The 24,215-nt window shown below is 38.5% G+C and overlaps 1 protein-coding gene across 1 annotated transcript in view; it reads right to left on the reverse strand.

Annotated features, from left to right (window-relative positions):
- The window catches only part of ADGRG6 (adhesion G protein-coupled receptor G6), a 106,616-nt gene extending 86,436 nt beyond the window's left edge, over positions 1–20,180 (reverse strand). The window contains exon 1 of the mRNA XM_009281453.1: positions 20,081–20,180. Coding sequence (XP_009279728.1) covers positions 20,081–20,180 — 100 coding nt within the window. The remainder of the gene's footprint in view (positions 1–20,080) is intronic.
- Positions 20,181–24,215: the final 4,035 nt, after the last annotated feature.

Consider the following 24,215-nt stretch of genomic DNA (forward strand, 5'->3'; position numbering starts at 1 on the left):
AATTCTGTTATTTTCTTTCCTCTTTGTAGTTTTCTTAAATGTTATTGTGCAGTAAACTCCGCAGTAAGACAGAGTGCTGGAGATCCATCTGTAGTCTAAAAAGCCTTCGGGTGTGCTAGACAGCTCTCCTGCGACTCTCCTGACTGCAGTGGTTTTTCCATCCAGGCAGTTCCCATCCCCTCCTGTACTCAGCCTCAAGACCACTCAGCCAGAACAGCCAAAACAGGCTTTGACAGTATACAGTACTAACAGCAATTATAGCATTTTATAGCACGTGGTAATTGAGTCATAATGACCAGGCTGCAACAACTACAAGAAGGATAGCTCAGATGGTAGCTGCTCGCATATTTTCTTTAGTCGGTTCTGGATCAGTTATGAAAATGGCAGAGCACTGCTTGATGGTCTGCCTAGGACACAGTTGGGCAAAATGCCTTCCTTCCAGATGAGGAAGGCCTACAATGCTGAACAGACCCATTCAGGTACCCACTCGTATCTATGCAGCGTCATAGAAACAAAAGGTTGATGTAATCCTGATCTAAACGGCCACGAAACTGTGACCACATCTTCCAGTACTGAATCACACGCTGTGCTACGTGGTAGTAATGGTGGCAGGCTAAACACTTTTTTGGCACATCTGGTAAATCTGCTCCAGCCTGTACTCTAAACTTAACTAAAATGAAGTGCCAGCAGCAACTTTAAGCAGTTTTTAGTTACGGAAATGGCAGAGGGTTGTTTGTAGTAGTCAGGCAACCTGTAGATTGATCATCAGATATGACTTGCAAACATTTGCCAGAAGCATCTTCTTTCATTTATGACTAGACAGACAATTGCACCTTTTCTTTTCAAACTTCTTGGCTGTTCACAAGTGCTACCTCTGAGACTGACTCTACCAACAAAACAAATGCAAAATGATAACAGAGACAAAAATATGAATACCGTGGCCTAAAACAGCTGATCATACCAACTTTTCAAATGGGACAAATCAACAAAAATAAACACCACCATGCTTACATTCAAATCTTCTCAGTAGAGTACGAATGATCTTATTTTGCCTGTCTGTGGAGAAAGGGCTGTGATGAAGCAGCTCCAGCAAAGTATAAGGGACAGAGTGGGTTAAGCGATACAGGTGTGATGAAGGGTTGTCATGAGAGGTCTGGAAAGCCAACCTTGCAGCACCTACTGCTTTTATCAGTATGAGGTGTCACTGCTGCTGCTTGCAAGGGTGATCCCACCTCCTCCAGCATGAGCCACACATTCACATCCCTTCCTTAACGGCAGTGAAGCCACCTTGGGCCATATGTAGCAGGACTACAGCCGCTCTGTCGCCTATAGCAGACCTGCTCAAAGCAACTCTCTGCTCTGCCTGAAGCTGGTCCTCCTCCCAGCACTGTGTCTCCAAGACTAACCAAAGGCCCAGTTTAATTTCAAAAGCCAAAGCAGGAGCTATAATGGGAAATCACCTCGTTCTGGTTGTAATCCATGACTCTTAGCACAGATGCAATGTGAAACGTGTTATTTCATGGCAAATGACACTGACAATAAGAAAACAGTAGTTCCAGTGTAGAAATTTCTTAACCCCAAGGTCAAAGTGATGGTAAACATTGTAGAGGACCAAGAAAACAGGTATATTAGAAATGTATTACAATAATCAGAAGTACATGATTTTCCTCCTTTTTGGCACTTAAAGTAGTAAAATATAACTTTAGAATAGAAATGTGGAAAACACATTCTAGAAAAGATACTAGGCAGGTATAAAGAGACATACTTCTACTGACTTCTTACCCATGAGACTACCCTTGCACACCAGTAACATTAATTTTAAAATAATTCTAAGAATTTCTAGCTATGAATCATGCCCACTGTCTTTATATAAATCTATTATTTTGTAAAGTGTATGAAAAGCTATTGTTCCAGTTGTAATGCTGATAGCCCAAAAGAATTAAAAAACCTAATAGTTTAAATACATTAAATAATTTGGGTATTCTCATTCACACTATTTTGTCTTATACTTAAATCTGCTTTAAACCAATTTTATTATTCCCTGCAGATGCAAACCTTGCTACTTCATTTAAAAACTACAAGTCTTCCAGTTCCGAGAAAACAATTACTTTCCAGAAAGTAATAGTATCAGAAGTTTCTTGGCATTTGGGTTTACTAGAAAAATAAAACTAGAACAACAGTGTTATCTTCCACTTACAACTGACTTCTGCGTGGTCTTTCAAACAGAAAGGTATAAAAACCTCTGATCTCTGAACTGCCCATCAATAAGAAATAATCTATTCTATTTATGTGACCATATCTGAGTCGATATGAGGATATGCAGAAGTGCTCCATCCTTTTAGGGAGAGGTAGGACTGCTAGTCCCATGACTACCAGATCTGCACTGTGCAGAGTAACAGGTTTGTCTCTACGTTTGTGAGATAGAATGTGTAGCATATATGGTGACATGCAGACTATCTTGGTTCCTTCTGCATTTTAGTTTATTTCTGTCTCTTCTGCATTTCAGAAGAAAGCAGAAATTCACGCTTTCTTTTTCCAGTGATGGTTCTTTTGTCCCCTTCACAGTCTGAGGGAGCATTATATGAAAAACAGACATTTGATTCCTTCCTCAAGATGGTCAAACTGTGGTCTAGCTATTCACTGCAACTGAAAAGGTTCTTCTGCTAACGTTTACAGTTGTGAGCTGCAAGAGTGGCTCTAGGACAAAATTACAATGAGGAACTACTACTCAAGTGAGCAGCTCAAACCTTTCATTACGTTTTAATAAAGTACTAGAAGTACCACTCAGTCCTTTCCACTGCTTGTCAACATGATCAAACGCATCCTATTATTTTTGAGCCCATTTCTGCAAGATGCAGTCTTAGTCTAGAGCACTGGAACAGCAGTGTAATTACAGGTCATACATCCTGAAGATTTGCTAATAACGTTAACACCTGTAAAGGTTGCCAGTAACTGGCAGTCAGGTAAAACTGGTTTACTCCAATTTTATTTTTCTCACTGAGCAGACCAGTGCCTCAGCTACCACAAGGGATCTGTGGTATAAGAAATACTAGAATTAGTGGACACCTGGATAAATAAAATCTATTTGGGAGAGTCAACATGACTTCTGTAAAGTGACATTTTGTTTTACAAACCTCTTGGAGTTCTCTGCAGGGCTGTTGTGCTGTGCAGGTAAATGTGACCCAGTTGACATAGTTCACTTGGATATCCAGAAAGTTTCTGGCAAAGACTTTCGCCAAAGGCTTTAAAGGAAACTAAGCAGCCATTACATAATAAGGAAGGTTCTGGCACGGATAAATAACTGGTTAAGAGGTAGGGCGTAGGAGCAAATGTGAAGCTGTAAAAAGGCAAGAAAGTCACTAGCAGAGTTCCACAGGGGTCTTTGCTGGGATCCATGTTACTTAACATATCCAGAAAGTATCTGGAAAAGCAGTAAAAGAGTACGGACGAAGTTTGCTGATGATAGAAAGCTACTCCAGATAGTAGATACCTTGAAAGCAAACTGTAAAGAACTGAAAAATGAGTCTTTCATAAGACACAGTGACTAGGCAATAAAATGACAAATAAAATTCAATGTAGATAAGTGTGACAGTGCCCTGAATGCACTAAAAGCCCTTAATTTGCTTTCAGTTCTTGCTGGACATATGCTGTAGGTGTATCTGTCTCTGGCCTTGTCTCTGGCTGCTCCTGATGCGACTCCCTGGATGGACCCTGGACCTGGTTCACTGCCTCACCCTTCCTGCTAACCCGGCTCAGACATGGTGGGACTGCACCCAGTCAGCGAGGGCCCTGTCTGCGCTGCCGTTGCCCCGGCTCCCAGATCCTCCCCCATCATGGGCCGCCCAGCTCCTGCTGCTCCCAGCTAGCTGACAGCCCAGGGCACGTATGGGTGTGCCAGCCTGGGCTTAAATGAAGCCCTTGAGCCACAGGCCTGGGCGAGAGTCCCGGGTGGGATTGGTAAGGGCAAGCGAGGGAATAGTCAATTACTCTTCAAAGCTGGGAAAGAGATGATCTAATGGAGATTTGACAAAGGCCTACAAAAGGTCTGTGGGTGACAGGGAGAAGGGAGAGAGGGAGTATCTGCTCACTGTCTTCACTTGGTGACCCCTTGTTATAGAAGCCACATTCAAAGTAAGGAGAACAAGGTGGTTCTTCATGCAGTGGGAAGTGGACACGTGGCACTCCCTGCCTGAGGACAACTGTGGATGTGCGAGTTCAAAGGGAGAGTGGGCAACTAGTTGGCAGAAATCCATTGCAGACTACTAAACAGGCAAGCCACACCAGCCTCAGTGAGATTTTCATTCCCAAAGTGAAAACAGTTGAAGACTGGGAGAGTTTTCAGGGGAAGCATCATGTACATAGGCCTTGTTTTAACTCTTCTATTCCAGGTGCCCATCTATGAACACTGTGCTGCTTGGACCCCTGGCTTAAACCAGTAACAGACTTACTTCTGTTCCAAGGGCAGATGGGCATCAGGACCTTGTCCATGGTTACAGGAAAACTAAATTATTTCATGACTTGTAATCCGAAAACTGCCACAGTTATTAAACATTTCTTAATTTGTGGAAGACTCATTTGTCCTACCACTAGCTACATGTCTGGAGGGTAAGAAAAACAACCTTAGCTCTAAAGGAAATCCTTTTTCAAATCTGATGGCTTAAGGATTACAATCCTTGTTCTTTTTGAGGATGTTGGCACCAAAGGCGCTAAGGAAGCAGGGAGATGCTTGGCACTGCATGCCAGTTGCAGTCTTTCATCTAGCAGAAGATCTTAACATCAAAGATATCCTATCCTTAACTAAATATATTTATTTATTTACTTATTTTATTTATTGCTGAAGAAGTAGGCATCTTTCCACAAAGCTCTGGGCACCCTGCTATTACTTCAGATACACAGAAAGATTTTATGCATTTCAGAAAACCCTACTTCCTAGCAAAATGCCACCTTCATTCAAACCTCAGTCCACACAGGACCTACTCATCCAGACTCCAACATTCCCTAAGTGCTCCTCCAGAAACTAACACTGCAGAAGTAGAAGCCTTCACATCTTTTCTCTAGATAGATATTTTCTTGTGTCTCTTCTGCTAAGTGTCACATTGAATCCTCTGTTTCCAAATGCAAAGTGTTTTGGGTTTTTTTTCCCCAACAGGATGACACAAATCAATCATCAATACACTAAGAATTACAGTGCCTCAAAAAAACAAACAAAAAACCCAAAAAAACCCAAAACCCCTATGCACAGTATTGCCCTGGAAAGAATATTGGAGAATATGGAGAAAGGATGTATTTCAAATGTGTAACCAGGAATCCCCTTGAAGTTATGGATGGAATAAAAAATTGAAGGGGGGGGGGGAATCTTATATGTGATAGTAGCACGTAGGAAGTGCTACAACAGAATACCTCTGTTCCTTTTTTCTTTTTCATTATGAAATCCTATATTCTGGTGTTACATAGGTCATACAGAACCAGGTTGCTATTGTTCTAACTGCAGGGTCATTCAAAGGCCACAATAAATAATTAAATTATAAGATAATTTCTTCTACTCCTAAGCAAATTGCTTCACAGTGAAGTGGCTTGATTACTCCAATTACTGTCAATCTCAGCTTCTTTAAACTGTCTCAAAAATATGGTGAACATCCTGATTAAGTGAGTATAAATGAAACAAGAAAAATAAGTAAATAACATTTTGTTAACAAGACTTTCTGCTCTGCATATGGGTTAAATTAAAATTCTAAGTAAGCATCTCTAACAAATAATTATATCTTTATCTGCATATACACAAACACCCCCCCCCAACATTACAAACCCCTCCCAGAAACCTGCAGACACCATTAGGATTGCACAATCAAGGACTACTGAAGTTAGGAAATGCCAGAGTTAACCTTCCTTTGGCCTTTGTGCACAGATAATTAAAAAAATCTTCAATTACATAATCACACACTACCGTTTTTGCAGGACCTCATTCAGTGCACAGGAAGGACAAATCCCATGAAATAAGCAACTTTTCAGTATCCTGCTTTACCTCCGTTCTTCGATGTGTGACCCTCAGCTTTGCAGCAATTCCAGTCCTCTCCTGAGGCAGAATCACCGATTTTCTCATGAGCTCTGGTGGTGTTCATTAGTATAACATTTGAACGTTTCTCCAACAGTTATTAATTAAAAACTTACAAAATGACTGTGAGGGAAGACGTATTCTTAAATTAATTTTACAGAAGGGTAGTTGGGGAATATCAAGATCGGAAGAATCCTCTGACGTTACGTGTCTAATTTCAGACACACAAGACCTAACTTATTCATGATTTGCAGCATTATATAGAGGTTAATATAGTCAAACACAGTTCCTATTCACTTCAACTGCACTTATAGATGCAAATCACTCTACGGCTTTAAATTAGGCAAAGAAAATGACACACATGAAAGACAGCCATGAAATTCATTTGCTCAGCCACCCCCAGCAAACAAGAGTCAGAGACAGCATTCAGTTTTCTAGCACAGCCATCAACCACCCTAGCCATGAGATCTTCTTGCAATCCAGTGCCTCATTTAGTGTACATATTCTACCTCTGGCCACACATTAAGCAAAGGCCTTAAAAACCATGTTTGTTTTCAGCCTCATAACGCATCTGCTCTGTACAAAACTGGAGGCCAATGACAAAAAGCAGGTGACTTTGTAATTAAAACCTGCATCACCACGGTGGATGTGAAAATGGAAAATTCCATAGGCAACCTGAATTCTTCAATTCTGTTATTTCCAAATTATTGAATTGCCAGCTTTCCAGCCTTAGTATTTTCTTTATAATATTTTCTTCCTAAAGCTTTCTTCTGTTATTTAAAATAAGTCAAACTTGGAAAACCACCATTGTGTGACAATCAAAGGAAACCTACCCCACTGGTTTATGCCTTTATTTCCACCACACAGGTCTCCAACATTTCAACCGAAGTAGCAAGTGCTGATTCTAGATTATCATTTTCTATTTTGGTTCACTAGCTGAATCCTAATCTTTTCCTCACCTCCACATAAACCAGGAAATGATTAGAAAGTAAAAAAAAAAATGTAAATGTCTTACTCTCTGTCAGAATTAGTAGGGATGACGGTTGTGTTACTTTAAAGCAGACATTTAATAGCCTGTGAAATTTCAGAAATAAACGTACTGTGTCATAATTAGAAAAGATAAATTATAGGGAAATGGCAATATCCGTATGCAATTGGGAGCCTGGGTATTCACTCAAACCTCTCATACTGCTGCTGATAAAAAGGTGCTCACAACGAAAAACATTATTCATTCAAGTCTCATACAGATATACTTTTCCATGACCAAAGCAGCCCATGCTCAAGAACGTAATTTACTTAAAGTGTAGACAAAGGCTCTGTGCTATTGGGCTAGACTTATAAATCTGTCAGTGCTCACAGGCAGTACAGGAGATCCACCTGCACAATCCAAATATACACATTAATGTGTTTCCCTATGGATATTTGTCCTTAAACTGTTCCAAAAGTTTAGCTCAACATTTTCCTGTATTAAAGTTGCATCATAAACATATAATGTTTTATAGACATTTTTATCACAAATAATTTATATTAATTGTATTTTTAAAGTAGTGCCAAAGAACAAGTCAAGTAACTTTATTTATGGCAGGACACAAGCACAGGGTAATGGCCGATCCTACATCCAGACAATGTATCTCCAGTGAGATATGACGATGCTAACTAAATTAGTTCACTTACGAAGATCATGCTACATGGAGAAAAATAATAAAATACCACCATTATTACTATTTAACATTTATATTATAACTTTAAGGGGACAACCCTCATGGAGTTGCATTATGACTTTAAAAACATAGCAGGTGAATTGTTAATCGTACTGAAAACTCTGTTTGTGTAATATACACCATAACCCCAAGAAAGGTCTATATGGGAACATATTCACTAGATCAGTGTTTAGACTGGACATATTGGTCTCCAGTGTTTTTCACAATTGTTGACAAATTGCTAAGTATAGCCCAACAATGGTATCTAACGGTGCAGATTATCTCCTTGCATTTCAGGTAACTGGTTCTTGAATGTATAGACTACCTTGGCCATACAAAGTCTACTTGCATAGCATTTGATTACCATGACATTTGCTACCATCGGTATTTGTATACATACCTCTAAGTTTACACTCCAACACCATAAGTTTTATGAGGAATGATGTAAAAGGACTAATGGGGACTGTTTATGAGAACCATTGTGAGGGCCAATATAAAAAACTGAACTACAAACATGAAGACAATTAAATTATAACAAACTATAAAGAACAAATGGCAAGTACCACAGAAGAGCTTCTTGGCAAGAAAAAAAAATCGTTTCCTTTAATTTTCACCAACTGCTATTAAGTAATTTGTGACTCACAATGTTCATGTTTTGATGATCAGATTCTAGTTTAAGACCTTTTTTTTTTAAAATATGCAAGATTATTTTCCATTCTGCTGTCATTGTATCATTCCTTACAATGTATTCGGCAAAGGAAAACTAATAGAAATATAATGTGAAATACCATGAATTGCTAAAAGACCAGAAGCTTTTTTTTTTTTTAGTTTGGCTTGATCCCTGCTAATAGAAGATGTTTCTTCAGATTTTCACATATTTCAAGTGAATAAACACAGTAGCTGATTAAGATAAGAAGCATTGCAGACCTCACCCTAAAGATTAAAACTCTGGCCAGGGGCTAAGCTGTTCTCACTAGAAACACACACACGACAGTAAAATATGAGAAAAGCAAAATCTTTCATGCCACTATAATCAAAGGCAATCCATTTACCATTTAAAAAGAAAGCTTTCCTCTCTGTATTAGGATTAAAAACCAGGCAGATTATGGATGGATGGGTAGGTAGAAACAAGAGTGGATATCTGGGTTCTACTGATATTTTACCTGGCTCTGACAGTCACTGAACAATCCCCAACAGGATGCAGTAAACCTAGCTGAAAAGAGGGTGATACAGCAAAAATGCTGTGTTTCTTCAGATTTTCACATATTTCAAGTGAATAAACACAGTAGCTGATTAAGATAAGAAGCATTGCAGACCTCACCCTAAAGATTAAAACTCTGGCCAGGCTAAGCTGTCTTCTCACTAGAAACACACACACTACAGTAAAATATGAGAAAAGCTCAAAAAAAAATCTTTCATGCCACTATAATCAAAGGCAATCCATTTAAAGAGGAAAAAGAAAGCTTTCCTCTCTGTATTAGGATTAAAAACCAGGCAGATTATGGATGGATGGGTAGGTAGAAACAAGAGTGGATATCTGGGTTCTACTGATATTTTACCTGGCTCTGACAGTCACTGAACAATCCCCAACAGGATGCAGTAAACCTAGCTGAAAAGAGGGTGATACAGCAAAAATGCTGTCTTCTCCTCAGCTCAGTTTTTGGGAGTGCTGCGAATGCTTGTGTCCCACTGGATCTCTGGGAAACTGAGGTTCTCTGAACTCCTGCAAATGGTACCGTGTCCTGCATAAAGCATGAACAGTGCTAGAAGAAATAGTCTTTCAGTATCAGTCCTTCCAGGAGAGTTGGTGCATTTGAGTTTTTTGCTGGAGATCAAGTCAATTCTTAAGTACCAAGTCAGGATTCACATGCCATGGGGATTACACAGACAAAAAGCAGAATACAAAACCCTCTTCCATTTCAAGCATTACTGGGTGAGATCACAGTAATCTGCAGACAAAAACCACAAGTTACAACATATAATCGCTGCCAAGTGTACACAGCAACTCTTCTTTTTTCGTTCTTTACGCCTTTTTGCTTTCTGAGCACTGAACAGCAATGCTGCAGCACCATGCAAGTTAAATCTTTTAAAGGCATGGGGCAGAACTTTGGCTTCCTCTGACATAACAGCACTGTTTGGCCAAGACACCAACTTCCAAATAGTTTCTATTTGGACATTTGGGGAGGGGTTTTCCAAAGTGCTCAACAGTGATGTATCTCGGCTCTTATTCAAGGGGGCAGTAAAACTTGCACTGGCTTTGGAGGGACCAAACAAAATCAATGTTATGCAATCCAGTTAAAATGGAGGAACCGCTTGACTATATATAGCTGAACACTTACTGAAGAGTTTCCTTATATCTTATTCCAAAAGCTGTGCAAAACTATTTCAAGGTTAAAGCAGATCTGTCTCAATTTCACCATTTCTAAGCATAAAAAAATGGCAAATGGCATGCTTGCTATGAATTTATTTTATTTTTTTTTCAATCACATTATTATTAAGAGTTATTTTTCTTTACTTTCTTGGAAAAAATCTCTTTTTATTTAAGAAAATTAATTCTTTTTAGAAATAGGAAAATATGGTGAAATTTTAAAATAAACATTGTAATTTTCTCCTTCAAATTCAGAATATTTATTACATCAGAAAACTGATTAAGATGATAAAGCAATGTTTTGAAAACAATAGCTTTAAAAACTGGACTCTTCTCAGCTACATTTCTGGCTTCTGATACATTCCCTTGCTATGATGTGCTAGTCAGAAAAAATTTATGCAGCCAAGCACAAGAAAATAGGCATTTTTTTTACCGAAGATCTCAAGTTCAGCTATTGATTATATAATTAAATTGCCGGTCACTCAATTCTGATATGCTATAAACGATATAGAATAACTTCAGATACTTTTGTTGAGAGTAGTAGTCAAAGGAGTTAGTAACTACAGGAGTTGCCTAAAAGAGAGTATTTCTGTCGTGTACATCAACACTGCTGACAACGGGGGGAAGAAAACCACCCAAAACTAAAGACAACTGACTAAGCCAGACATATATTATTTGCAGGTAACTTCTAAGTTACTAGTGTTTGGCAAGGGATTTAGAAACCACTCATTTGGTATTGCTCACATGTGAAAAATATGCGCAGATTTTATTAGAGAGAAGGAGTGTATATAGAGATGTTTGCCTTTTTAATCCTCAGTACTATCTTCTGATTGCCATGTGCCACTAGAGAGAGAATTTTTTATTATACCAGTGCTACTTCTACCATTTTGACTTTCACTGAGACCCTTCTGAGAACATGGAAGGGTTAAATGCAATTCATTCGTAACGCAGTGAAATAACCACTTAACAGAAAAGTAATCGCCCATACTCAGAGACAGAGAGAGGGAAGCCCGACTGGTGGTACTGTTGCTATACAACGTCTTTGCCGGTTCCAGTGGCAAGATTTTAGCAGAAGCATACCCAATTCAAAATAAGATCAAAATACCGGACATCATGGAAACAATACACTGCCAAAATCTGACAGGTCCGAGGAAAAAGCCTACCTGTTATAAACTAGCTACACAGCAAACCGTAACCAGAGCAGCTGGTGCACACGGCACATTTGATGTACCAGGCTTACACATGCAAGGGAGGGGGGCTCCTTGTTTTTATAGTTGCACTTCCTTTAAATATTTTTATCAGTCAAACAATATTTTGCTTTTTAAAAACCCCACAACTTCTACCTCACTGATGCCTTGAACGATGCCTTTGTTCAACACTAGCATTCCGCCCTTTTATTTTTGTATGTATATTACAGATACGATTTCTTGAAATATAACAATTTCCTAAACCAAAGTTAAAATCCAAGATGAGTTGAACACCATTTGGGCGATTTGTTATTCAAAATATTGGATAGGTGGACACCCATACCCACCACGAAATCTCTTCGTTATTTCAGATTTCAGTACAAAAGACACAATATTGGTGTTCCTTTGCATATGTTTAATGACTCAGCCCGCAAGGCGATTTCAGCATTCCCTGTATACTTCCCGTTTCTGTAAAGTGCAGTATGATACATGACTAACATACTTTGGAATTGGAAAATATTTAGACACAGGATTAGAAAAAAAAACAGTAAAAGATTTAAAATTTAAACCCGCTTATAAGCCTTTCCTGTAAATCCAAGACAATGAGAAACAAACAAAACAAAACACACTTCCCCTCACACCACAAAACAAAAATCACTGAGGACTGGGACTTGTACAAATGCCTCTGTGATAACTTCAACCATGAGGTCTTTTTCTCCACCTAAAAAGCAAGTTCTGATAAAAAAATGACTTCAGCGTCATAGCATGGATTTGTCACTCCGCAGCTCTTAATGAGAAGAGCTATGAGAAGCCAGAGCATGCATCCGAACAAAACAAACTCTGTTCAAGATAGGGAGTTGCAGTTTTCTGTCTGACACCCATTAAGAAGCATATTCATGAGGGGAAAAAGCTGGAATTGGAAAAACTCTGATTGCATTGTATCCTTTCAAAAATTAGGTTAGCTGTGTGACGGTCTTTTCATGGATCTACCCTGTGTTCTGCAAGAGCTAACTCTTGCAGATACGCATCCCTGAAAAAAGCAGTTGTTTTACAATGTGCTGGAAGACAGTTGGACTACTTTGGGGATATCCAGGGAAAAAAAGTGGTCTCAAGAATGGGAACTAACATTCTGTCACTCTTTAAAAGAGCAAAATATCTTCCAACACACTTTTTCAGTCTCCAGGAACTTTCAAAAAAAAATGTTCTCTGAAAATATGCCATGCTGACATCTCTATAGAACATTAAGTATCTTACATCTTAATTGATATAGCTGTAGTTTTGGAGTATTAAACAATCTGAGTTACCACCATGGTGGCCTCTCTTGTCAAAAGTGACTATTTGCTACACTGGAATTTGGACAAACCAGTAAATAACGGAAAAGACGTTCAGAAATTACCAAAGGGAAAATTCACAGAATGGGAATTGGTGAGCATGTTTGGGGCTAAAATCTTGAGGACGATTAGCAAAATTGTTTCCAACTACCAAATTGAAAACAGTCAACATACTGTTCACACTGCTGTTGTCCCAGGCAATAGAGTAAAAATGACAACGTGAAAGATGAGAAAAAAGGAATACAAGTTCATAGTGGTACCAAAATTTATGACTGCAGTTGGCTTTAGAGTGGAAAGTGGCTTGATTCTTCATGAGAAGGCCAATAAAATGAATTAGTGTGAATGATACCTGGAGGCCAGACTACAAAAGCAGAACTCTAACTATGAATTATGCACTTAATTCTGCTGTACTGCAGCAAGAGTTAGAGCTTAGTCTGTCATTTACAGGAACTGGGCAGACCAGTGAGCACTGAATCCAGACAAAACAAAAGGCGTTTCTGGAAGCCCTGCCTTCCCGTAATATGAGTGCCTGTATTATCACATTTAGGGCAGGAAAAGTAGTTCTGGTCCAATGTATCACAGTAAGGGATGTACTTCTTTGATGTAACTTATCATTAGTACACTAATATTTTAGTTAACTCTGTAGAAAATGTTTACAGTCTATAGCTGAAATACTTTATTTTCCTCTCATGGGAGAGAGATTTTTCTCTTCCACGATGAGAGGAAGAAATTTTGAAACAGTATGGGTGAATTATTTAATCAGAGGTATTTCTATACACAATCTTAACAAGGAATGTAATGTTCTGGGTGGGTCTTCTTATTTCTTAGTACCTTACTAAATTGTAGCTAAAATTCCTTCACTTCATTTTTTTCAAATTCTTGTAAAATAAAAGTCATATATGTTTTTCTTCATTTTAGTATTGTCCACACATAATATATGGGGTAAGTAGAACTCTCTCAGACACCTCTGTGCTGTGGTTGTAATAAAAATGCAAATTTTAACATTTCAATTATTAGACAGTGATAACTGAGGCCTTGATCTAGTGAACATTACATGTTACACCTTATGCAAATCATTTAAGCAATCCCATTAAGTAAGCAAATCCAATATTCTAGCAAAACAATCATGGACATAACAATATGCATCCAAAACCTGCACGATCAGCCCTTCTTATTAATTGACAAGTGCTGACTTTACAGTGGTAATCACTCACTTCTAAAAGGTCCACTGGTATATGAAATCAACCATTTTAATTACTCTGTATTAATTGTAATACATACTAAAATGCGTATCACATGATTGCTAGACTCATATGTAAGGAACTTTTGTCTGGAAAACTGTGCTATTCCTAGTTAAGACCTTCACTTCATGATGCAACATTTTTCTCTTGTGGATTAGTAATGTGAGAAAAGTGGCGTTCGCAAAGACTTCAGTCTTTTAATGAGAAAGAAACTCATTTTGTTCCAAAATGTTCATTCACTTTATTGAGAGCAACTGACAAATACCATAAGGAATGAATTTCTTTACATAATAACCTCTATCGGAGGCAGCCTTTTGTAAAGCACAGTCCAGTTGGCCACAAGTCATTTTGGGGCTATGTTGGATATACCACTGGGCTAGATACTTTTATTGTCCATTATCATAGACAATATTGACAAACTGACAAATTGTCATTTGGCTATGTTTTTAATTTTTAACAGTGAACAGAAAAAATGAGGCAAAAATAAATTATAAATGGATTCTAAAATCTACAGTTCATAAAGATAGGACCTTCAGTGAAAGGTATATTCTTTCTTTAAAGGTATATTCTTTAGAGAAGGGTACATTATCTAGCCTATCTTCTAATAAAGGAGTGCAGAGATCCTGTTAAGATGAGGTCCTAGTCAGCTTTGAATTTCTGTGATGTTTCACGATATTCCATTTGGGTTTGGCTACAGGTGCGTATCAGAGGAAGGGAAAAAAAATCATTGCACTTTTAAGGCAATATTGTTATGGTTAATGCAATGAGATCCAAACACTTTAGGGAAAAGAATTATCAGCACCATCAAAAAATTATAGCGAAAAAATAAACAGCGGTAATGAGAGGCAGCTTCCTGTGAAATTCATTGTAACAGTGATTTACTTTTACATTAACGAACTGTCAACTAAGGGAAATACAAGAAAGCCAACTAGTAACTTTTTCTCTGCAAGATTTATATGAACAGAAATTCTAAACACATGCCTCGAGCCAGCAGAAATTTAGATATTAAACAGAACATAAAGGATTGCTTTTGTTTTGCTTAAGCTACATTAAAATATAAAAGAAGACTGACAGAGGAAGGGGAAAGAATAAAAATACTTTGGAGCTATTCATTAAGTATCCAGATTCCGACTAATCTCTCAATTACACATGATGTATGTATGCCTGTGTAAGGAAAGAGACTGCCTGACTGAATACTTTTTTCAAACTTCTTAGGTTTTCTGAGTTTTTCCATAACTTTCAGAAACATGAATTTCCATGCCTGAGTCAAGGACAGCACTCTCGGTCACATTTACCCTGCCCAGCAACATATGCACGCCCATTCACACCCTGGGGACGCCACGGGAGAAGTTTCACAAAGTGCCAGTAATAATGTTATAAAATCATCCGCCGCCTCCCCGCCGTACGCAAGGATTGTGCTGACTGACTGGGTTAACGTCTTGGCACTTTGGTTCTTGCTGTGCACACGGTAAGAGAGAGGAAGATAAGGGAATGTGCTGACAACCATTTCATCATTCGCTCGGCGATAGGATCTTTGGCCCTTGCCTGGGGTAGGCAGTTTGAGATCTGTGGTGGGAAAAAAAAAAATAAAAAAATCACGCTTCCTGACTTGGGCCGTTCAAGATAAAACTCAATCCGTTTTCACAGACGGCAATGTGACTAACTCTTGCTGCTAGTGCGGGTGGCATTAGCAATACTTCCCACCGTACTCCCTTCCCATCTCTTATTAGGCTCCTGAGCCTGCAGGGTCACTCTGAAACTCTCCCATAAACACGGGAGGACCTTAATCCCTCCTTTTTATCTACACAGGCCCAATTAAAGAGCATGATGGACAGAGATGATCCTATATGGGAGACCATTATCAGCCATGTAGGTGAAGGACCTGCTTTCAGTTTTATTCTTTTTTCTCACCTCTCTTTCTTGATGAATTAAGAACAGCACAAATTTTTGCTTTGAATCACCACTAAAAGAAATGAAATTAAAATTTCAGGGACTGTAATAGAATTGAAACTTACTCTTCGGTGAGCTCCTGGGCATTGATTAAAGCCCTTTAAGGACATGGAAATATGACTACAGACACCAACGCGCTTTACTGATGATGAACAAAAGGACAAATGCTCACTCTGGCATCAGCTGCAGTCGTAGTAATTTTGTGATAACAGCAGTATGGGGCATAATGCAGAAACAGTGTAATAAGAATTGTAGATGTATTCATGGCTTTATTAAAATAAATATTTTCCACATCCTGAATAAAACTAAATATGGTTGCATGGTAGTCAAAATTTAAAACGGCTATTGAGTCACGTAATTATGTATCTGTTGGTGACAGAAGAAGGTAAAAACTCTTACGAGGCTGTTGCAATCTCCTCAAAATGTGCAAGTGTTCAAAACCCTGGAAGTCCAGTACTGACAAGACACTTGAAAGCTAGATTGGAAAGTAATTATGCAAACTGGAATCTGCTTTTAAGGTCACCAAAAAAACTCCAGTTCTGCTCCAGGGTTACCACAGAGAGAACAGTCAAAACCAAGAGATAGTACAATACTGAAACATTAGACATTTCGCTATGGGAGCAGAAAAGCCAAAAAGCAAGGGGAGACTAAACTGAACACTTTTTTGTGAGGTTACACACACCTGAAACAACCGATTTTTACTTTCTATACTGAACTCCTGGTTCCTTATGTCAGATAAAAATGAGGTCATTGCAACAGGACAAACACCAACACAATTTTGTAGGCACAGCAAAAGCACTATCATATTCCGAGAAGTGCAATTTCCAGTGGATCTCCTCATTTCCCAGATTTTGAACCAAAATAGATTCTACAGGGCAAATATTAAGGAAGCACTACAGAAATTAGGGAAGTTTGGAAATAATCTAATGTATTTCTCAGCCCCAAGGGAAGAGGATTATAGATTTAAACCGTTTCTGGAATACATTACTATACATTCCCAGGGACTGAGATTCCCCAGTCTTCCTTGGCAATCTATTCCACTGCTATCTATACCTTTCGATGAGATGTCCTCCCCTCATTCATCTTGCTGTAATTTAAGCCCATTCTTTTTGCCCTTTCAGCTGCCCAGAAAGATCAGTCTATGCCTTCCCACTGCAGATCTCTCTTTAAATATTCTCAGTTCTTATGCATTCCCCCTTCTGCCTACTCTAGACCAAAAAATCTTAGTTCCTTCTGTCTGCCCTCATTAATTATGTTTTCCAGAACTCTGTTCGCTCTTCTTGTTCTCTTTTGGGCTCTCTGAAACCAACAAAATGTCCATACAAACAAAAAGTCTGAATCTCAGATAAAAGTGGATTTAATTAATTCTGTTTAAAACACCACCATTCTAACATCTCAGCTTCTATACAGTCCTTTCACTGGAAGATGGGCAAGCTGTTTACAAGGGAGGCAAGACATACACTCATTGTTATAGGCAGGGAAACTGAGGCACAGCTAAATGACTCACTCAAGGCCATCAGGGACATCTACCCCAGACAGGAATGGAAACCTGTCAAGTTGCTTACTGAGCTGCTCCGTAACTTCACCCCATGTCACAACACAGGACCTGAAGCCAGTATGCCAAAACAGTTACGGCTGCTGAGATTTTAACTAAGTACATGTTATATTTTTATAATGTATTTTTTATTTTTATAATTTCTTTCTATCTTTCTGTTTTAAGTGTCAGAGTCCATCCATTGATTCCTCCGAGGTATCAGACCTATATTTTGGGATTACGCTCCACTGCTGCACCTGCTTGTCAGTACCTTACTGATCAATTTGTGGCTAAACATTCTTTTCACAGACCATCCCACTCCTGTTCTAAGTTTTCTGCTGCGTAATCCTTCTCTTAAGCTTTGTTTCTGAAAGCAGGCCAAGTCCTGTAGTTCTTCTCAAGTTAAACTATAAAATTATTACTTTTGCATTTTTTCCATGTCACAGCATGACTGATATTTTTATCCTTATGAATAGCCCCTTAAATAATCCATAAAACCTGTACATGATGATCTTAATCCCTCGCTTGTATGTAACCTCCTCTAGGCAAAGCTTAATAAGCCCCAATAGCTTTCTAAGCTTACAGCTCACTAGTGAAGCTGGATTAATGTCAGGTTTTGTGATATTTCTACTGTAACTTCAGTAAAGCTTAAGCTGCCAGAGAGATCACGGATACCGTATGCATCCACAGCCAAACTGATTTAAGAACACAAAATAAAAAAAATGCAGGAGCAGTGTTTCCCACCTTGTCTGCCATGCTCTATTAAAAAGAACAGATGAAAAGACTCCATTTTGCAGCATAACCTATGCTTTTACATCAACATAAAAGGAAACATGAACCCTGAGGGTCTACAGGCAAGTACTGCCAAATGACAGGTTGCTGTAAACGTCTCATTTTCATTTCAGTTGAGTATTAACAGCACGCTACCTATGACCTCTTTCACTGTTGAACAGCAAACATTTGTCTATTGAACCTGGGTGTTTCCAGTGTATCTTATTTACCTACTCATCATTCAGGCAGGAAATGTCTTTTCCATTTATTGAAAGTTTTGAAGATTTCAAATCTTTTCCAGTCGAAGCAAGAAAGAAAAAGCCCCCAGGGGCACTCACTTGAGATGCAGAAGACTCAGGTTCAGGGCTCTGCTCTGATTTCCATCAGAGACCTGGTTCTGAGTCTCCTACATGCCAAACCAGTGCCTGAAAAAGGAGCACGGACAGTAACTGTAATAGAGGAGACCGAATGAGCTAGAACACTTTGGCTGCTTTTGCCAATCCAATGGCACCAGCCACTTTATTGCTGAAGTAGTTAGCCAGGGGCATATATGATTTTGTAGAAGCGTATCTTGGAGTCTGGCACAGGGCTTTTGACCCACCTACGTGTTCAGTACCAGCACAGTTAGCAATGGTACGCTGTGGTTAGCTGAATGCACAGGTGGGCTTGTAGTTGGCTTTCTCTGTCCTCACAGCATACTGGCTAGGACCTTCTGGCCCATGGGACTTACTCTTGCTGTGTCACCTGCACTTTAAATAACTAACCTTTTATCAAGAGGAATGAGCAAAGACTAACGGTCTTTGGGTCTTAATGTTCTAGTCACCAGATAACAGCCCACAGCAGCAGTTTATGCTGACGATGGCAGCTGCATGGCCCAGGATCATATATGGCCCAGGAACACAGGGACACAAAGGCCATCAGCCAAGGGAGCCGTGGGTGAGAGTCGGGTCCTAAGTGCATTTCTGGCTACACAGTTTAATGGAATTGGAAAACACCCATTAAAGTGACATGAAGCTGGAAACTGCTACTGCACAGCTACTTTTTTTTTTTCCAAACCTGCACTTTTTATTTAGAGAAAAAACAGTATCAAAGAAGCTAGAAACTCTTTCTATATATAAACCATCCTTTTTCCAATGGCAAGACTGTAGCAGCAGAACTACCCATCTGATATGGAATTAGCTGAGCACTACAAGCTGCTCCAAAATTTTCATATGCTCCAGAATAAACTCCAGAGTTTTTTTCCAGTAAAGCAGCTGGACCTCCTAAAATATTTTGCACTCTAGTGGTTAGGAAAAGACATTTAGTAAATGAAATCTCTCATTCATATGTTTAAAAGAAAACAGTCAGAATGTGTTACATTACTCTGTACTCAAGTGTCACTACAGACCAAGATGATGTTAAGTTTAAACTGACTGTTCTTTACAGTGTATGATTATCTTACGTACATATAGCTTGCTGAGGAATGTTTCTATTATTTGAATCATAAAAGTGTTTAAAAATAATAAGCACACTACAGTTATTTTACAGCTTTGAACTAGAGTGAAGGATTACTGAATACATCATCTACAGGCACAAACAGTATGTGGAAAATGGAAGAACTATGTGATTACTCTCAGTATTCCAACAACCAGAAGAAATTCAAAAGAGAGGTAGGTATTAACAAGGTAAAAGCAAAGGAAGGACAAAATTAAAGAATTCAAAGAACAAAGTCAAAGAAAAAAAAAACAATTAATGACAGCAAAATGATAAAACCAACAAAAAGAAAATTCGGCAGTAGCAGAAAATATGACCCAACCTATCAAATCACAACTAATAATTATAACGCATCACTTTCATCAAAATGTTGTATTGTACATAATTCAGTCATACATAAGCATAATCCTTAGTCATCAAAACTTTGGCTCCTAAACCATTTATTTAAGCAAGAAGATGATTTGCTGACCTACCTGCTTGCTGCATGCATATAATATACGTGGTAAACAAGCAGAGACAGTGCTGCAGCTTCCATTTCCAGTGATAGCACCACATTTCACTTACATGAGACATCCTGTGGAAAAAAAGCAAGCAAGAATTCAGGGAGCTTTACAACAAGCCAAGAAAATGAGAAAATACTGGTTTTAGTCAAACTAGTAACTAGCAGTAAATAAAGTAGCACTTGAAAATTATGGATGGCCTTAGTGTTGCTTAAACAGACAGAAGTCTCTACGCTTGCTAAAAAGGGTCAGAAATGACGTTGCCTGGACCTTAGCAGAAAACAAAGCGGAAGACTGGTCAGCGCTGGGCTTCTAAGCAGATAGGTGTGGGTGGTATTTCAGTAAAAGAAACAAGCAGCCCATATGGTGACAGTCTGAAAGAGTTAAGGTGTAGTGTTTTTTTGGAGACTGCAAATCTTTACTTTACCTATTTACATAATTTACAAATAAAAATACATTTATGCTGTTTAATTATATATAATACATACATATTTGTTATTAACTATATAAAGATGGTATGTGACAATTTGCCTCTGCCCTTAACCAGCCTTTCCGTATTTTTCAGTGCTAGTATTTTGATAGCTACAATATTTTCTGCTGACAACTTCAATGAAAATCTTGAAACTTTCATTGCCAAAATCTAGGGGCTCGTCTGTGCTGCCAGTGAAGTCAGGGACATCTTTATTACTTACTAAAACAAATGCAATTATATAAAAATCTTTATCAGTTACAGCTTGAAGTTAAAGTTTCCTTTGCCTTGAAGCGTACAGGACGTTTAATGGCTAAACCAAAATGTTTCCTCCGTAGTGGGCAGAAGAAGCAGCAAGAAAGACTCTTAATAAATTTGGTCAGACTTTTAACCATGTATCCAAAATGAATGCTGCTCCATTACATTCCTGTCTCATTTTATTCAACAAGTTAGCAACAAGCAAAAGCAAGCCACAAGTAATGAAACACAACACGCATTATTTTGACCAACTCCTTCCCCTCCTATTTGGCGATGATAACTGGCTTTTGTTCAGAAAGATATTATCTACTTACACTGGAAGAAAATCTCTAATAGAATCCCCAAAATATTTCACAAGCCTATTCCCAGCAACAGTATGTGAAGAACTACAGATGAATAGTCGTGAAGAAACACCGATGAACACAAATGTCTTCCAGATTAGTGCATATTGAATACAGAAAAAGAGAAAGGTATTTGGAATGGCCACCAGTACGATTTATCGGGATGAAAATGTGAAGGAGGTAAGTGAAAGAAAGTAGAGAGTCCATACTCAGTGGCAAGAAAAATTAATTCTCTTAAACTTGGGAAAATAGTCTTCCTTCTGCTCCACAGACATTGCTGTGAACCCGCCAGTGAAACCTGGGGGCAAATGTAAATCCTTTCCCAGTATCAGCTTCTGTTTCTTCCCATTACATTACAGAAATGGAGTTCTGTAATGTAGACAAGCCAAACTTAATGCAGCAAGATAAACCATTGTAAAGGAACAACTAATGTTTCAGTTTTAAAAGTAGTAGTTCATCAAACCACTCCTGTGGGCTAGATGCCAGTGGGCCCAGGTAAATGGCACTTCAACAGACTGCTGCAATCAGTTAAGTTTCCCTTCAGTGCAGTGTTACATAGCACAAATATCTGATTACAAAAGAATTCCGGCTCTTTATGGGTAGTTGTATCAAATTAGGAATTTGAAGCCGATTTATTTTTCTGAGATATTGTAAAGTCAAACTTAACAAGTGTTGAAGGCAAGCACAGAAAACACTGGGCTCTGAAATACAAGAATCTCTTTCACGAAGCCAGACACACAAAATAACCAGATTATCAAACAATAGAATTATTGTCCTTCAACTTAATGACCCAAAAATCCCTATTAAAGTCTCAGACAACAGAATGCTGAGGTTTGGGAACAGTAACTGTTCAATGTATATAATTTATAAATCCACAATTCCCTTAATATTCATTTAGAAAATTGACTTTGAACAGAAGTCCTTTGAAGACATGAAAACAGTAATATGCACATACAAACACACATGGCATGCTCATATGCTCAGAGTGGTGAAATGGAAACGTTGAGGAAAACAGCATGATATACCGAAGATACAGAACATCGCTGTTTCTACAGAAGAAAGAGTTTGCAGCTACTGATGAGATACATGCAAGCCTGCTGCACAGCCTACCAATGCAAACCCGCAGAAGCGGTTGCATTACTGCTTTTTGGTTGTTGGCTTGTTTTGAGCAAGCACAGTTAAAGTTATCAGACTAGGAAACAGTCACAAGCAATTATTTATTAATTGAGAAGAAATCTGTGTTAGTTTTCATTGTATTGATAGATTTTCTGTGTGTTACAGCAATCATCACTTTTGATGTCTCTGTGAGCTCAGCTGAAGTTTTTGCTCATTTAATAGCTGGAGGATCCAAGACAATTTTTGAGATACTCAAGGAAAAATAACATGGCAAGTTTCTGCTGCCTAGGTCTGGAGCGAATCTACTCAGTCACATTGCCTTTAGCGCCTCTCTTAAAGAATCCGAGATTCCACGTTAGTCTGAGACAGCTATTTAATTTGGCCAGTTTCTGCTTGTTAATGTTTACTTGCATTGCGGTAACACTTACAAGCCAGTACTCCACGGTGTTAGTTTACAGTCTGTTTCCTCATCTTCACTCTTGTAAAAAGCACAAGTCAAGAAAAATTTCAAGAACACGGATAATCAACAACAGAATAAGTGCAAACAACAAGGCAGAAAGGAGTAACTATAAAGATTTTTCCCCAGAGAAAAAGGTTAGATAATTAAACAATTGCTACAAGAAAATTCAATTCTCCACCAAAATAAATATGTAAAAAATAGCAAACCTGTCTCCTCCACTTACATTCTCTACTGCTGAAAGACAAAACAATTTTCTTTACACCACATCATCTCAGTTGACAAGAAAGAAAGGTTCATCAAACTCAAACAAGAATGACCACAGAAGCAGCATGCTACCAAAATGCTCCACTAATGCAGGTATTATGAGTCAGATCTCTTTCTTTTGGAGAGGACTTTTGAAGATCTATGTTACAAAGCATAACCTCTAGCTGAGTGCTATAAATGAGTGAGGAAACCAGTTATTTACATGTTCTTGAGATCTTGCATAGACAAAAAGCTGAAATTCAGAAACCTGACGGCTCACAGCCTTACACTGTGACGTGCATAACACCCCTGTTCACACAAGAAGTTGTCAGGGATGGGAACCAGCTAACACGTTGCCAACAAAAAGGTTCCTTCCATACCAAAATCCATCCCTGATGTTTTTATAATGTGACATCCCAATTGGCAGACAATTATGAAAAGGAGCCAGAGCAACTGGTAAATATTTCCTATGCATTAAAAAAACAAAACAAACTTAGTTGCAGATATCATTCACCTGTTAATACCCACTATGTTTATATTTATTTTAAGGATCATTTTCTTGATTATTAGTGTTAATAAACATCTAGAACTGAATCCAAACAGTATATGAATAATTCAACAGAAAAATTAACAAACAGTTCTGGGCTAGTTTATAGCTTATCAAGGGATGATATGGTCCCCTGCTACAACAGCACTGACTTGATGGCCCAAGAGACCCCTTTGGTCTTGTGTTCCTATTTTAAGTAGTATTAAAAGATGTGTTCTGTCATTTAATATTCATCAGTAGCACTGAGAATGGATATTGGCACAGCAATGTACTAAAACACACCAAGAGTTTAAGTAAGCAAAGCAGTCCATAACGAAGCTCTCAGAATATATGCGAATTATTTCAGTCTTTAACCCTGGAAACACTGAAATTGCTGAACACTGTTTATAGTGGGTTTTCTTCTCTATTTTGTTTCCATTTAAATGAAAAAGCCCTGTTCCATCCCCAGCTGGTAACACGCTAGCAGCTCTGAGCAAATCATTGTAGATTGTCAAACGGAACCAAAACAACATTTTACCCAATGTATTTGGGGATTTATTAGGACACCTATGGTAGGAGTACATCCATTACAGTTGGATGTAGTCTCACAAAAGCAATCCCTCTTAATAACTTCCCCCCCCCCCCCAAAAAAAAAAAATATGCAGCAAAAAAGCTAGTTTTAGGTTGGGGTAGTA

Source organism: Aptenodytes forsteri, unplaced genomic scaffold, assembly GCF_000699145.1.
Source record: "Aptenodytes forsteri isolate BGI_AS27 unplaced genomic scaffold, ASM69914v1 Scaffold82, whole genome shotgun sequence".
NCBI lineage: Eukaryota > Metazoa > Chordata > Aves > Sphenisciformes > Spheniscidae > Aptenodytes > Aptenodytes forsteri.